The following is a 14,373-nucleotide window of genomic DNA, read 5'->3' on the forward strand; positions in this document are numbered from 1 at the left end:
CTGTGAGGACAGCATGTCCAGGGCTCCGCGCAGGAGCCTGACCGCTGTGAGCGGGAGGGCGGGCTCTGCCCAGCCTCCAGGTGCGCGCCACAGGGAAGCCCGTGGGAGCAGCAGCTGAGGGCAGGTGACGTGGATCTGGCTTCGGATCTGAAGCGCAGGTGGGCTGCAGGGAGCCGCGCTGGTGGGCTACAGGGAGGCTGGAGGTCAGGGGGCCCTGCTGCACACAGGCCAGGTGGGGTCCTGAGGCTCTTTGTGGAAATAGACTCCAGGTAGAGGCAACCAAACCTGGACACCAGCAGGCCCTGTTACCCTGGAAGCAGGGTGGGCAGGTGGGCTGCTGGTCCCATAAGCTGGCTCGTCGCCTGGCACTGACAGCAGGGTGGCTCTCAGGGGGAGCGGCGCCAGGCACCCCGGGTGGGGCAGCACCTCTGCCCCCACCCCCGGCAAGGAGCACCCCAGTTCTGAAATGCACAGATGGCCCCCAGCACCGTCCAGTGCTGCAGAGGGGCTGGCTCTGGCTGGGACGCCCCTGTCCAAGACAGGGTATCTGGGCAGGAGCCGCTGGACCTGGTGACATCGGCTCAGTGGCGGGGGTCACTGAAGGGCTGATGGAGCTCCTGCTGGATCTTGGGATACACAAGGCAGGGCAGGTTCGGGCACAGAACCAGATCAACCCGACTTTTTCAGTTGCTTTATTAGAGTGATGAAGAGCAGCTGCCCATTGGGGCGGCACCGAAGAAACCCCTCCGTGGGGAGCCCCTCAGTAGGTGATCTGGTACACCGTGGCCTGCTTCTGGGACCCCGTGATGATCAGGCGGTTGTTTGGGGACACATCGCAGCATACGATGCAGGAGGTCTCGGGGACCTGGGCGGGGCGGGGCGAGTCAGCTCTGGCTGCGTTGAAGCCTGGGACATCCCCAGCAGACGCAGCCCCCAGCCCCCAGCGCACCCTCCTACCTGGAACACCTTCGTCCCCGTGGGCATGCTGTAGACGCTGACCAGGTTGTCCGTCCCAACGCTCACCCACCACTGACCTGCAGGAGGCAGAAGCTGCCAGTTATGTGGGAGTAAACTGGCAGCCGGCAGCTGAGGCTCAGGCTCAGACCCGTGGGGTCGGGGGTGGGGGTAGTGGGGGGAGGATGCTCTTGCTGAGAGCATCAGTCCCCAAGTGGTTCCTGTTGGCAAGGGCTCTGGGCTGGGGGGCAAGGGAAGGAGCCCCGAGGGGTCAGAAAGCAGCGGCGGAGCTGCCGAGGAGGGTGCTCCCGTGGGGGGCTGATCCCCACTCGGCCGCTCACCCAGTGGGGAGAAGCGGAGACCCAGGATGGTGCTGTCCTTGCACCCCACTGTGTACTTCTGGCCCCCGTGGGTGGGCTGCAGCCACTGCTGGCCCGTCGCTGTGCCCACCAGGAGAAGGTCCTCCCGGGGGTGGGGGGACAGGCTCATGATCTGGGGGCAAAGGGAGAAGGGGACCAGTCATGTTTCCGCCCGCCTGGGAGTTGGGCAGCAGCACCGGGAGTCCCCCCGGGCGGCCACCTGCCCGTCCCTGGCTGCGAGGCCCCCAGCGAGCAGCTTCACCCTCGGCCACCCCTGCCCAGTGTGGAGCTGGGCTTTGCGCTCAGTACCTGCGTGGCCACACAGAGCCCAGACGAGGCCGTGAGTAAGCACGTACGCACGTGTCCAGTTGTCTGGGCACCAGAAGAGCAGGTCTAGTGGCCCTGTCCCTCCTGGCATCACTGTGACTTGGGGACCCACCACGCCCCGGTCTTCCCCAGTGTCTAACTCCTCCACTCAGGAGCAGGGGCCAGCTGCTACCTGACCACGCGGGCCCCACGCCAGCCTGCACACCTGGGAATCAAACTGGTACTCCTGGGGCTCCCTGGGGGACCTCAGGTCCCAGCACCGCAGGCAGGCGTCCAGGCCCCCGGTCCAGACTTGCTGCTCTCTGACAACCAGGTTCCTGGCTCCATCCTGAGCGCCCGGCAGGTCCCTGGGCCGGGGAGACATGGGGGCACAGGCTGGCCCGAGACTGAGCTCTGAGCCCTGGGAAGGGGGGAAGGTGAGGCAGACCAGGGCTCTGGCTCGGACTGCTGGGCCTGCTGGGTGAGCTGGGACAGGGCCCACCCGCCCGGGCCGCACCTGACCACACTCTGGTCCCGCAGGTCCCAGATCCTGACGGTGCCATCGCTGAAGCCGGCCAAGGCCAGGCTGTCCTTGAGGTTAGCGGCCAGGGCCTGGCAGGTGGACTCCACACAGGGCAGCTGATCCCTCATGTGCAGGGAAGGGGCCCGCAAGTCCCACACGGTCACGCCAGCCAGGCTGTTGCCGCCCATGAGCAGGGTCATACTGCTTGGGGTCAGCAGGCAGGTACGCAGGTGTGCACCGGGGGTCTGGGAGGGTAGAGTTGCAGTGAGCTTCCTCCCTGGAGACAGCCCTTCCGGCGCCCCCAAGCCCAGCGCCCTCAAGCCTGGCACCCCCCGAGCCCGGCCCCCCCGAGCCCCAGTCCACACCTGTATGGTCAGGTGGCTCTCAGGAAACCTGTCCTCCATCACCTGGCCCACCAGGCTCCACACCTTGACACCACTCCTGCCACAGGTGAACGCGTGCCTGGTGAAGCTGCTGATGGTGGTGACAAGCAGGGTCTCCCCGTGTGTCAGCACCCGCATCTTCTCCATCCTGTGTGGGACGGCCAGCTTCTTGGCTTGCCAGGGCAGGGCGTCCGGCCTCTCCCACGTGTCTTCGAAGTCTTCGGGGTCCCAGCATCTAGAGGGAAGGGTCTCAGCGCCCCCGGCCTGCCTGTGAGCCGCTCTGCCTGAGGGGCACCCCTCAAGTCCCAGAGGGCTGCTTTCAGATGCCGGGCTTCTCTCAGGCCTTCTTTCCTCAAGGGCCTATCCATAACCCTTCCCACACTGCCTCGCCCCGAACACTGCTCCCTTTTGCCCGGATGCCTTGGCCTCTCCTGGCGAGCTCCTGCTCATCCTCCGGGCCTCCACCATAGGTTCCTCCCTCCAGAAGACTCTCCCCTGATCTGGGCGCCTTCAGCTTGCCACTTCAGATCACAAAGCTGTGACTGTCTGCGTCCAGCTCCGACAGCTCTTCACCTCCCCCTGCCATGGAAACGCTTCCCCAAAGCCTTTGAGCCAGGCGTGGTTATTCGGGGCGAGGTGGTGACGCTGGCCGGGTCCACCCTCTACCCAGACCCTTCAGCCCCTGCTACAGAGAACAGAACCACGTGACGGGGAAGGCGCCGTGTGGACACTTACATGGGCTTTAGAAACTGACAGGGCCTCCGAGCAGACTCCTGGGGGGACCAGAACCACAGCTGAGCCCCTCGACCGTCTGCCCTGAACCCCCAGCCTTTGCTCAGGTCCCAGCCTTACCTGGGCTGCGTGGAAGAGTCTCCCCCCTGGCGTTCCCCCGGAACCTGTGCTCTCTGCGTTCCTGGGACCCTCGGGGGAGCCGGGGGAGGGCACAGGCCGGCTGAGCACTGGGTGGAGACAGGAGTGGATAAGCAGCAGGCACCCCCTTCTTGGGGGCAGGCCACCCCCACTGGGGTTACCCGTGGTGTCTGGGGTGTCTTCGGCAGCAGGCTCTGCCCTCTGGTGATGTGGTCCGGGGCCCTGGCTTTCCTGCCCTCGGGAAACGGAACCGCCTGGTCAGACCAGAGCTTGGGTCAGTCTCCGAAGCAGACCCCCCCTGGGAACCAGGCATGTGGGTCCTGCATTCGGGTTCACTCTCAGGGGGCTGGGCTGGTTCTGGTGGGGGTGGGCAGGGAGAATTACTGAGGGGAGGAAGCGAAAAGCCGGCTGAGGCCCGCAGGGTGCCCACCCTCGGCTCACTCACCAGGCCTGGTGCCTGTTCTGTCGCTGTGACGGGGGGAAGCGAGACAGGGCTCGGCAAGGGGCCACCGGCCTCCCCTCCACGGGGCCGTGGCCACCCCGCTGCCCCACCCTGGGGACACTCACTCCCATGTCCTGGCCCATCTGCTTCATCACGGAGCCCGACAAGAATCTGCCAGAGTTGCTCAGTCAGAACATCCTCCCAAAACTGGGGTTCGGCGTCCCAGGGGGGCTTCGTGTCCAGCTGGCTAGCTGCAGCCTCTTCCGCTCGGGAGAGCTGCTGGAGCCAGTCAGATGGCCTCGTGGCAACGACATCGCTGAGGGCTGGGCCCTGGAGACTGGAGGGCCGCAGGGGCCTGACTCTGGGGTGCCAGGGAGCCTTGGGGCTGGCCGGCCCCCAGGAGTCCTGCTCGGGCTGTTCACCAGGAGTAAATGGCTTACCTGGGGTGGCCTTCTCCAGGTTTTGAGGGGAGGAAGACGTGCATTTGCTCTGAGCTTCTCCCCTCCTCCTCGAGGCCCCGGAACCCTACCTTCCTGGGCTGGAAACCCAGGGGTTGCCTGCAGGTGTCCAAGATCCAGAGGAAGTTTTCTGTCTGGGGGATGTGAGAGGGGCAGTGAACCCTGTGACTGTGCCGCTCGAGGGAAGGGGTGAACCTCCTCCTCCTCGCAGGCCAGCTGCCCCCATGTGTCCGTGGGCTGGACCACCTGTCCTGAATGTTCTGGGTGTGGGTGGGAACCCAGCGTGCTCTGCGCTCCAGGGAGAGTTCTGGTGCACAGAAGTGGCAGAGGAGACGAACTCCGCCTGGCGGCCGGTCCCCAGGGACATTCGCAGAAAGTGGAGTCAGATCGGGGTCTGCACCCCAGACGTTTCGGGGAAAACTAAAACCTGAACACTACTCTCTGCTTAAAATGGCTCCATGAAACCAGCCACGTGTCCGTGGAACTGACTGGAATTAGCATAGTGCTGAAGGACACAGAAAGAATCTCTACGCTCCCTTTTCTTCCTACCCACAGGTGCTTCTTGCTTTCGGACCTGGCCTCTCTGCAGGACTCTGCTGTCCCCGAGCTCTTTCCACACCTGGCCCATCCTCCCGAGCCCCTCCTTCCCCGGGTTGGGCCACCCTGCAGCAGATACCAGCCACAGATGGCTGTTTAAATAGAAAGTACAATTAAAAGTGTAATTCCTACAGCCCCACCAGCCACATTTCAAGTGCCAGGTGGGACTTGTGTCTGCCAAAGCAGGTGGGTACAGCTCTGAGGAGAACAGGGTTCCTCGCGTGTGCTTGGCATCAGGCTGGGGACACAGACCAAGAAAAACGGGAACCTCCTGGCCAGCGTTCCTGAGAATACACAGGCAGAGAGCCCCCCCCCCCGCCCCACAGCAGCAGGGGCTTTATGGGAATGTGGCTGTGCGTGCTGCCATTAGGCCAGTGCCAGGCTAAATGTAGTGATGCTGAGGAGGCCTAAGACCTCCCTCAGGAGGGGGCTGCAGGCTTCCTGAGGCTGTCCAAGGAGGCAACACCCAGGGCCTTGCTGATTCACCATCCCCTAGGTGAATGCCAAGAAGTACCCCCGAGGCATCTGGCCCAGGGCGAACTCTAAAACCCTGGAGAGCTGTCCTGGTTCAGGGAGGATGATGACTGATAACGGAGGACAGTATACGGCTGGTGTCCCATTTTGCAGAGGAGAAAATCAAGGCCCAGAGAAGCCAGTTTCCTAAAGGCAGGGCCAGCAGGCCCAGGCATCACTGCCCGGGTTCCACCCCCAGCGCAGACAGCCTGGGTGTTGGGCACGCAGGGCAGGCGAGTGGGAGAACTGAGCCCCTCTTGGGGCCCTGGTGTTCCAGGCGGCCCCCTAGGGCAGCCAGTGACGGATTCCCCAGCTGGGCCTCCCAGCAGCACAGCCCCTGGGGAGCCTTCCCCAATTCGCCCTGGCTCGTTAATGCGCAATTTGCTGGCACTTTAATGCACTCAGCATGAAAAGCACTGCTCCCTCCTGCTGCCTAGCTGGCCCTCCCTGGGGAGAGCTGTTCAGAAGGGGGTGGGGAGCAGGGGGGCCCGCTGCTGCTTGGGATTTTAAGTTCACAGAGGAATCTAGGAAAACAAGGAGAGTGAGATGGAGGAGAGGTGGAGGTAGAGGGCTGGAGTGAAGCCAGCCCGCTGGGCTGGGCTGGGCTGGGGTCCTCTGAGATCAAGGGGACCTTGTCCCCCAGTGTCTTGATTCTCAGCAAGTTGTTAGGTTATTCCACAAAACACAGCCACCATTGTTCATTTCTTCCCACCCACCTGCTCTCAGTGACCCGCCTACCACACCTACAAGTCCCAGCTGATGCCCTCAGCAGCCACCTCCCCACGGCAGCCACCAGAGGGCACCATTGAGCAAATGAATCACGCTGCCACCAGGCCTTCCAGGGCCCCCACCTCCCTGGGGTGGAGAGCCCAAGCCTCCCCATTACCATCAGACCCTCACTTCTTCCCACCCGCCCTTCCTCACTGCTGAGGCCGCCCGCAGGTCTCTCAGCTGTTCCTCCCAGGCAGGCGCAGGCTCCTGCCCCAGGGCCTTTGCACGCACTGTGCCCCTCCCTGGCCTCCTCACCCCAGACATCTCCCTTCCTCTGATGTACTCCAAGAGTTTGCCTACATCTCAGTGGGTGTTCACTGACCACCCTGACCCCCACACACTCCCACCCTGACCCCCACCTTTGCCTTGGGGCTGCCTGGCCCCGCCTCGCACAGCCCTCACTACTGGCACCTGTTTCCTATCCTCTCTCTCTCTCTCTCCCCATGGACAGGGGCTATTTCCTTGAACAACACTTGGCAGGTGGATGACAGATAAGTATCTGTTGAATGAATAACCATGTTCTGGGAGTCGCCTGGGCCCCCTCATGCTGGATCTGTCTTCTCCCTGTTCCCTGAGCTGCTCACCCCAGGCCCTGTTAAGTTGCAGACATGGCCCTGGCACCCTGCCAGTCACATCTGGCACTGGCAGGAAAGTTGTGCCAGCACCCAGGAGAAGGGCCAGGTGGCAGAAGGGCAGGCAGGGTAGAGACGTGCCTCAGCGGCAGGCGCTAGTGTGAGGAGGCAGGAGTCTGGGCCAAGAGCAGGCCTGCCTTGCTGGAGAGTGGCCTGTGCCCTTCACTGGGGAATTTGCACTGGCCTGGCGTGCGCAGCACACAACAGGCACACTGGCCTGAAGGCATCAACCTGCGAGCGAAGTGCGGGAGCAGCCCCTGGCCTCATCCCAGCCACGCAAGGCCCCTGGAAGGGGCCAAGAAGGCAGGACTCGGAGGAGAGGTCATTCCCACTGGGACCCACTGCTGTCCGACCCACAGCCCTCAGAGCCCCCAGCTTGCTGGGGGTAGAGCCAAGTATTCCCCACACCCAGCGGGCTCTTCCTGGTCCCCTCCCTGCCTTCAACTCCCCCCTCTGCCTTTGACCCCCCCCTTAAGGAGGGGCAGCTATACCCCAACTTCTGCTCACTCACCTGTTTGTGATACTCCTGAAGATCCTGCAGAATCTTCTGGAGCTGCAAAGGAACAACAGGATCATACTGGGAATGGTCGATGGCAGTAGGGAGTCTGGGGCAAGCTGTGGCACTCTCCCTGGCTGGGTTCCCGTGGGCAAGCAGCTCTGTGCCCACTCTCATCAGAGGGGCACAACAACCATGCAGGATGGGAGCCAGGGGCACCCCTGGACTTCACTCTCACGGGGAAGGTCAGAGGCCTCTCTGCAGCCAACACGGCCCAGCATGACCGTCCCCCTCACTGTCTCCCTGCTGTTCTTCAAGCATGCCGACACGGTCCTGCCCCAGGGCCTTGGCACATGCTATTCCTACTGCCTGGGTCCTCTTCCCTCTTCTCTCAGGAGCTCCTTGTGGTCAGAGTTTCACTGGTGAGCATCACACCCTCTGAGAAGCTTCCGGAATACCTGAGCTCAAAATCTTCACTGCTTTCATCCCAACTTCTGCTCTCCCAGTAGCGCTTACCTTTTGTAAACCTGGCTTCTCTCTAGCTAGTTATCTTCCCCTGCCCTGAACTGTCCTATCCGGGAATGTAGTCACACCAGTCCGAGGTTGCTATTTAAATTAAATCACGTTAAAATCGAGTTCCTTACAAGTGTTCAATAGCCACATGTGGCTGGTGGGTACATGGATGGACCCTGCCGATACAGAACACTCCCAGTATTTCAGAACATTCTGGAAGGCCGTACCACTCTAGACCATACACGCCTGCAGGGCAGGCACTAGGCATGCACAGGAACCCTAAAGGACCAACCCAGGACCAAAAAGACATCTTTACATATGGAATTTATAGTTTTATAGACTTATAGGTTAGTATGATGAAAAACCTCACATGAAAAAGCTGGGGTTCAACAGGTTAACTCGCTCCCCCAAAGTAAGTAAATAGAGGTGTCCCCAAACCAGGTTCCTGACACCAGAACCACAACCTGACAGGAGGGGCTGCCTGGGGCTCACCGAACGGTCCATGTTCTCCAGCTGTGCTCGCAAGTGTTCTGGGAGCCTGAGGAGGTGGAGGGGGGTGGAGAGAGACCAGCTGGAGAGGCTCCTTAGGCAGGAGCCCACCCCCAGCCTGGACAGGGGGGGGGCGCTGAGGTCAGCAGATGAGGCTTTCTTTCTAGAAGCCACATTTAAGGCAGTGTCGAAAGGAATCAGACTTTAACACAGTCATTTTTAAATTCATAATTTCATGCCAACAGAGTCATGCTGAATGGCAAAAACATTTAAACAAGGTTGGGGCCGCTTTCCCCTTGGGCCTAGGACGGTGCTCCCCATATGTCCTGCCTCAGCACCTGGGGCTGGGGCCACTGGGAGCCGGATGGGAGCTTGTCCCTCACAGGGGCTGGGGCCCTCCGGCCTCCCTGGGGCATCTCCCTCACCTGGGGAACTGCTTCCTGAGTTGCTCCAGAAATCCCTGAGAGTTGAGGGCTGGCAGGCTGGGCTGGAAAAGCCGAAGTGGGGAGGGAGGGAAAACACCCCGAACTTGAACTTGCCAACACCCCTCCCTTGAGAACTCTGATGAGCCCCCGAGGAAGGGGTTGGATTGGCTCTGCTCACACCTGAAGGTTTGCTTTCCTTCTTGTTACTTCAGCACCTACAGAGTATCCTCCATTTTGCATCGTAGACTAAAGTCTAAAATACACTCTCTGACCCTTCACAGAAAAACTGCACTCGCCCAACCCAAACTGTTAGAAACAGTCCCTTCTGAGAAGATGGGGACCCCCCACGCAAGGTGGGGCCCGGGCTTTCCCTGCAACATCAGCTGAGTAGATGCTGTAGTCATGTGTTTCATCACCTGGGTGATAAGACGTTTAATTAAAGAAAGTACCTTGGCACCTGCCAGGAGGCACGATGGGTTAAGTGCCCCAGCCAGAAGGCCTGGCCAACACACTCACCCCGTGTCCCCCCAGAAGGAGTGGGAGAGCTGGATCTGAGCCTAGACTCTCTTCACCTTCCCCCCTCTCACCCCCTCCCCCCCCAGCTAGTACCACACTCCCCTCACCAAAGCCCCTGGGGGTTCTGCCATCTCCCAAGGCTGCTCCTGGGAACTGAGATGGCCCCTGGAGGTCAGCGTCCACTAGGGCTTTAGCCAGACTCTGAAAGTAACAAGGACACGCAGGTCCTGAGCAGCAGGCTAGGTGGCCGCAGGGCCAGGAGCACCCCACCCCACTCAACGCGGTCTCCCCTGCAGGGCCCGGGGATGGCCCCTGGCCCCTCTGGAGCTCCAGCATGCGTCGTGTTCCCCTGTATTGGTTCATTGAACAGGCTGATGCCTCCAGCCGCATGAATGATGGGGACCCCGGGGGCTCGGCCAAGGAGGACGGGGTGACTGAGACTCAGGAGCGGTGAGGGCTGGATCAGGGCGCCTGGCTCAACCTGAGCCTGCTCCCTAAAACACAGGAGAGCATGCTGCAGCGGGGTTTGGAAGGATAAGTAAGGCTGGCCAGGTGCATCAGGAGGAGCTTATCAGACAGGCAGAGAGTCCTCCCCAGCCACGGCGGCGGCTCCAAACCCCTGGCCTGGCTGCCTCTCAACGCCTCTCCGGTCTCTCCCAGCCCGGCGACCCCGGAGCCTTCCAGGAAACCCGTCCGCCTACCCACCTCCCTTAGGATGGAGGCCCAGGAGGAGCAAGGAGGAAGCGGCGGAGGGTCAGCCAAGTTCAGGTCAAGAGGAGGCACCAGCCCTCACACCCCGGCGGGGCTGGGGGACATTTGACCTCCCTGGCCCCGCCTCGCCCCGCCCCTACCCCGCCCGCCGCGACCGGCACCTTGAAGCCGATCAATGAACAAGCTGCAGCTGCACGTGGGCTCGGGCTCCGCCGGCGGCCGGCGGGGGCGCTGTCCAATCGTGAGGCCGTTTGCCCACGTGGGCAGCGGCTCTCGTCGCTGATTGGTTGCTTTTCCCAGGCCTGGGGCCTGGCTGTCAATCAGTGCGCGAGGCACAAATGCTTAACCCTTGCGGTCCTGCTGCCAGGCCAGCAGGTTGCAGGGCCGCGGGCAGAGGGGGTGAAGGCGAGATATGCAGAAGGCTTGAGGCTTGCGGGGTTGAGGGTGCTTGGAAGGGGCACTGGGCCGTGTGCTGTTGCTTTATTTGGTGAGAAACTTCGTAACTTTTAGCCTTGCCTAGGGAGGCTCACGGATTGAGGGCGGGGCTGCAAAAGGGGAAGGAGGTCTTTAGCACTCGCGAGTGTTTAACTATGGGCCAATAACTTTCCCTCAATGTTAATGCAAAAGAAACTTTGAGCCCCTTTTCCAGGGAAAACCGAAACGCTCCCTTTTATCTGGCTCTTCTAAGAGTCAAGCCTCAGGCTACGCATTTTATCAATGAATTCCCCAACTGCCCTCCAGCCCAGCAACTGAGGATCTGAGAGTCCCAAGCGGGATCTGAAGTCCTTGAGGCTGGTAAAGTCTTCCCAGGTTCAAGGTTAGGGTGGGAAGGAGTGGTGGGTCTCCCAGATCTGGGATGAAGTCGGAGGATAAATGGTGGGGCGGTGGCGGTGGCGGCGGGTGCAGGAATTCAAGCGTTCTCTTCTTGAGCTTTGAAATGTCTACTCAAGATGTGAAGTGGTCAGCCTGGGGTTTCGAAAGAGAGGCAAAGTTTCTGCCCGCCCCAGGACCTTTGCACTGGTGATTCCCACCTGGCATGAATAGTCGGTCTTCCCTCTGACAGTCACTAGCTGGTTCCTTCAACCTTCAACTCTGGCTCCCGACACCTCTCTCTCATCTCTCTTTCTTAGTTTATTTTTCTCCCAATGTGGTTTGAATTGGAGCTAATCTTGTAATCCCGGTGGCTCTAAGCCTTGCTGTGTTTGTAATTCATATAGGGGGAAATGAGGGTTTAGCTGTGGGGCTACGTGACCCCCCCAGAGGATCTGATGTAAACACATAACTTGGGTTTTGTGGTTGGTCTGCAGAGGCGGACATGAGGGCTACCGGGTATGAGCGGCAGAAAAGGTTTCCGCCCATGATCCCTCAACTGACCCTTAATTGAAGTGTATTTTATTTATGGGCCAGCCTGCTAATTGCCTCCCTCTGTGCGCTTGGCTCGCCTCCTCTGTGTGGTTGTAAACTTTCAACTCTGAGCACCAGTTTCTCCAAGGCTGTCTTGTCTCATATCCACGGGGTACCTGTGGCGAGTCATATGAAAATGAATTAAAACTAAGTAATATGAAAAACCTAGTTCCTGCAGTGCACTGGCCACAGGTCAAGTCCTCAGCAGCCACCTATGGTTGGGGTCAAAATCCTCAGTGGTCAACACAGATCTGATGTTCTGCCAAAGGAAAAGTCCAAGGTTCATGTAGAAACTGGGGACATTTATAGCAGCAATTCCATTTCCAGTTGTTGAAAGCCCCCGCATGGGGTACTGTCTGGCATGAGGACTGGGGTGTGCTGCCTCCTCCAGGGTCTGGACCCTGGTAGCCAGCCTGCAGTAGATGTCCCAGAGGCATTTATTGTCTCCCTCTGGCTCCAGCCTGTCCAGGAGAGACCCACCTTCCTCACACCCCGAAGGAGGTGGGTGAGTGGGCTGCAGACAGCAAGAAGGATGTTGCAATTTCTTCTTGGTTTTGGAGTGGGCTGGTTTACTGGGAAAGCCTGGGTGAAAGTTTGAAAGAAAAAGAGGTTTGCAAAAGCTTGGGGGCTCTCGGGCCTCAGCCTTGGCTGCAGTCAGCAGTGCCCAGTAACCTGGGTGGAGCGTGGGCCCGGCCTAGGGCCCCAGAAAGCCCAGGTGCAGAGGGCTGTGGTGCAGGGAGATGACAGCAAGGAGGTAGTGACAGATCCCAGTCCCTCTGTTCTCATCCCTAGGACTGCCCAGTAGCCCACGTGGACAAGAAACAATAGGACAGAAGTGACCAAGAAGCTGCAGATCGCCTCGTGGGGGAGGGGAGGTGTGGGGGCGGTGGGGGTGCCCCGGCCCTGCCTGCCATAGGGACAGAGGAGCACAGGGACCTTCCACAGACACTACTGGAGCTCAAGGGCAGGTGTCCCCACGCCCAGACACCACAGAGCCTCCTTGAACTGAGGCCTGTATCCAGGAAAAGTGAATTTATTGAATTTGCTAGAATCGACTGAGATTTGCCTTCTGCCATCTGGTGGAGAGAGGCTGTGTTTGATTTCCCCAGGGCTGCTGGGATAAATGGCCACAAACTTGGAGGCTTCAAAGAACAGGAGGCTGTTCCCCCCAGTTCTGGAGGCCAGAAGTCCCCAGTCAAGTGTCGCCAGCTCTCTCTGAAGGCCCCCACGGGAGAACTCTGCCTCTCCCTTCGCCGCTCCAGCGGCCCTCGGTGCCCCTTGGTTTGTGGACCGTCACTCGGTCACTAGCTTCCTCCCGTCAGTCCAGGCGGCTGTCTCCCTGCGTCTCCTCCTATAATGGGGCTCAGGGCCCCCCACGCCAGTGTGCACGCCTCTTAATTAGTTATGTCTGCAGTGACGCTATTTCCAAATAAGATCACGTTCCCACTACTGGGACTCGGGCTTCAGTGTGTCCTTTTGAAGGTCACGGTCTTTCCATGGGATGAAAAAGAGAAATTAAGTCACTGCAGCAACCCTTTTAATCCTCTCGGAATGCTGATATTCCCATTTTACAGAGGAGAAAACTGAGTCCCACAAAGGTTAACTGTCTTTCTGAAGGGTCAAACAGTTGCTAAGTGGTGGAACTGGGATTCGCGCCAGGCCACTTTACTTGGGCTGTGCTCGTAGCTTATTCCAGAGTGGCCAGATTACATTCGGTTCTTGCATTGAGCACAGTGGCATTTGTTTCACCCACCTTGAGGGCCCAGGGACCACGTCTGGAGGAAGGTGCCCCTGTCCAGAAGTGGATTTGGGGTCTCTCGGAACTGGCTCTTTCACTTTTTGTAAAAAAAAATATTTTATTTACTTTGTGTAGAAGAACTGGGGTGAAGGCCAGAGATATGGGAGAGGGAAAGGGACCTATCAGAGACAGAGTGGGGAGCAGAACAGGCAGATCCACTGAAATCCACTGCTGAGGGGAGCAGTGGGGAGACAGAAGAGGTCTGCTGCGCCCTGGGGGTCACTCCCTGGCCGGGGATTGAACTTGGGCAGCAGCGGTGGTAGTGCTGAGACTCAACCCCTAGGCCACCAGGGAGGCCTGGCTCTCTCCATTTATTTATTTAAATATTTATTTATGCACATAGAACTGGGTGCCAGCCAGAAGTGTGGGGGAAGTGAGTGGATCCGCCAGAGACAGAGTGGGGAGAACAGCAGATGGACGAAGCACACTGCTGAGGGGAGCAGTGGGGAGACAGGAGGGGTCTGCTGGGCCCTCTGGCTCACGCCCTGGCTGGGGATCGAACTCGTGCTGAAGTGGCTGTGACTAGCTTCATTGCACTGTGCTTCGCCTCCCTGAGCCACCAGGGAGGCCCCAGCTCTCTCACTCCTAGGGAGGTCAGATGTATTCCATGACTGCTGCTTCCTAACAAATTGCTCCCAGCTTACGGCTGGAAACAAGGGACACATGTCACCCCACAGCTCCTGAGGTTGGGGTCTGGGTGGCGCCACTGGGCACTGATGTGATTCAGCCTTTCATTTTTTCCTCTTTCCTAGGAACACATCTGCCAATTAAAAAAATATACATCTTCTCAAATATTGGCTCAAGGCCGTGAAGCAGGGGAGGAAGTGCTGAAAAAAATGGAATTCCGGACCTGGCCTTGCTGCAACTTGCTGTGTGGATTTGGCTGATGGTGGCGCAAACCAGGGTAGCCCCAGGCGAGTGAGGGGGAGAGTTCAAGATGAAGAAACTGAGGTCAGAGGGGACACCTGGCCACACCTGGCCAGCTGGCCAGCAGAGGGGCTGGAATTCAAATCCGGCTTTCTGATGCAAAAGATTACTACTAAATACAAATCATAGCTAACCTTCAAGAAAGCACTGACCAGCGAGGCCCACCCTTCCCCTTACTCACTCTGGACCTGCAGGGGGCTGGTTTTCACTTCTCACCCGTTTTACAGTCTCTGTTTATGTTGAAAGGACACTTGCGTTTGTCCACGTGACCCCACCCCCTTTTTGG

General features: G+C 59.5%; 1 protein-coding gene across 1 annotated transcript; it reads right to left on the reverse strand.

Moving 5' to 3' along the window:
• Positions 1–710: 710 nt before the first annotated feature.
• TLE6 (transducin-like enhancer of split 6) lies at positions 711–9,378 on the reverse strand. Its single transcript, XM_012729421.1, has 15 exons — positions 9,355–9,378; positions 8,732–8,793; positions 8,310–8,355; positions 7,320–7,385; positions 3,963–4,362; positions 3,841–3,863; positions 3,557–3,626; positions 3,378–3,484; positions 3,261–3,298; positions 2,508–2,760; positions 2,137–2,387; positions 1,846–1,987; positions 1,296–1,446; positions 958–1,034; positions 711–865 (listed from the first exon to the last, which is right to left on the reverse strand). The coding sequence occupies exons 1-15, from the start codon at positions 9,376–9,378 to the stop codon at positions 761–763; spliced, it is 1,815 nt and encodes a 604-aa protein (XP_012584875.1). The 3' UTR covers positions 711–760.
• Between the last annotated feature and the right edge of the window lie 4,995 nt (positions 9,379–14,373).

This window comes from Condylura cristata, unplaced genomic scaffold (assembly GCF_000260355.1).
Source record: "Condylura cristata isolate star-nosed mole 26May11 unplaced genomic scaffold, ConCri1.0 scaffold00025, whole genome shotgun sequence".
In the NCBI taxonomy this organism is placed as follows: Eukaryota; Metazoa; Chordata; class Mammalia; order Eulipotyphla; family Talpidae; genus Condylura; species Condylura cristata.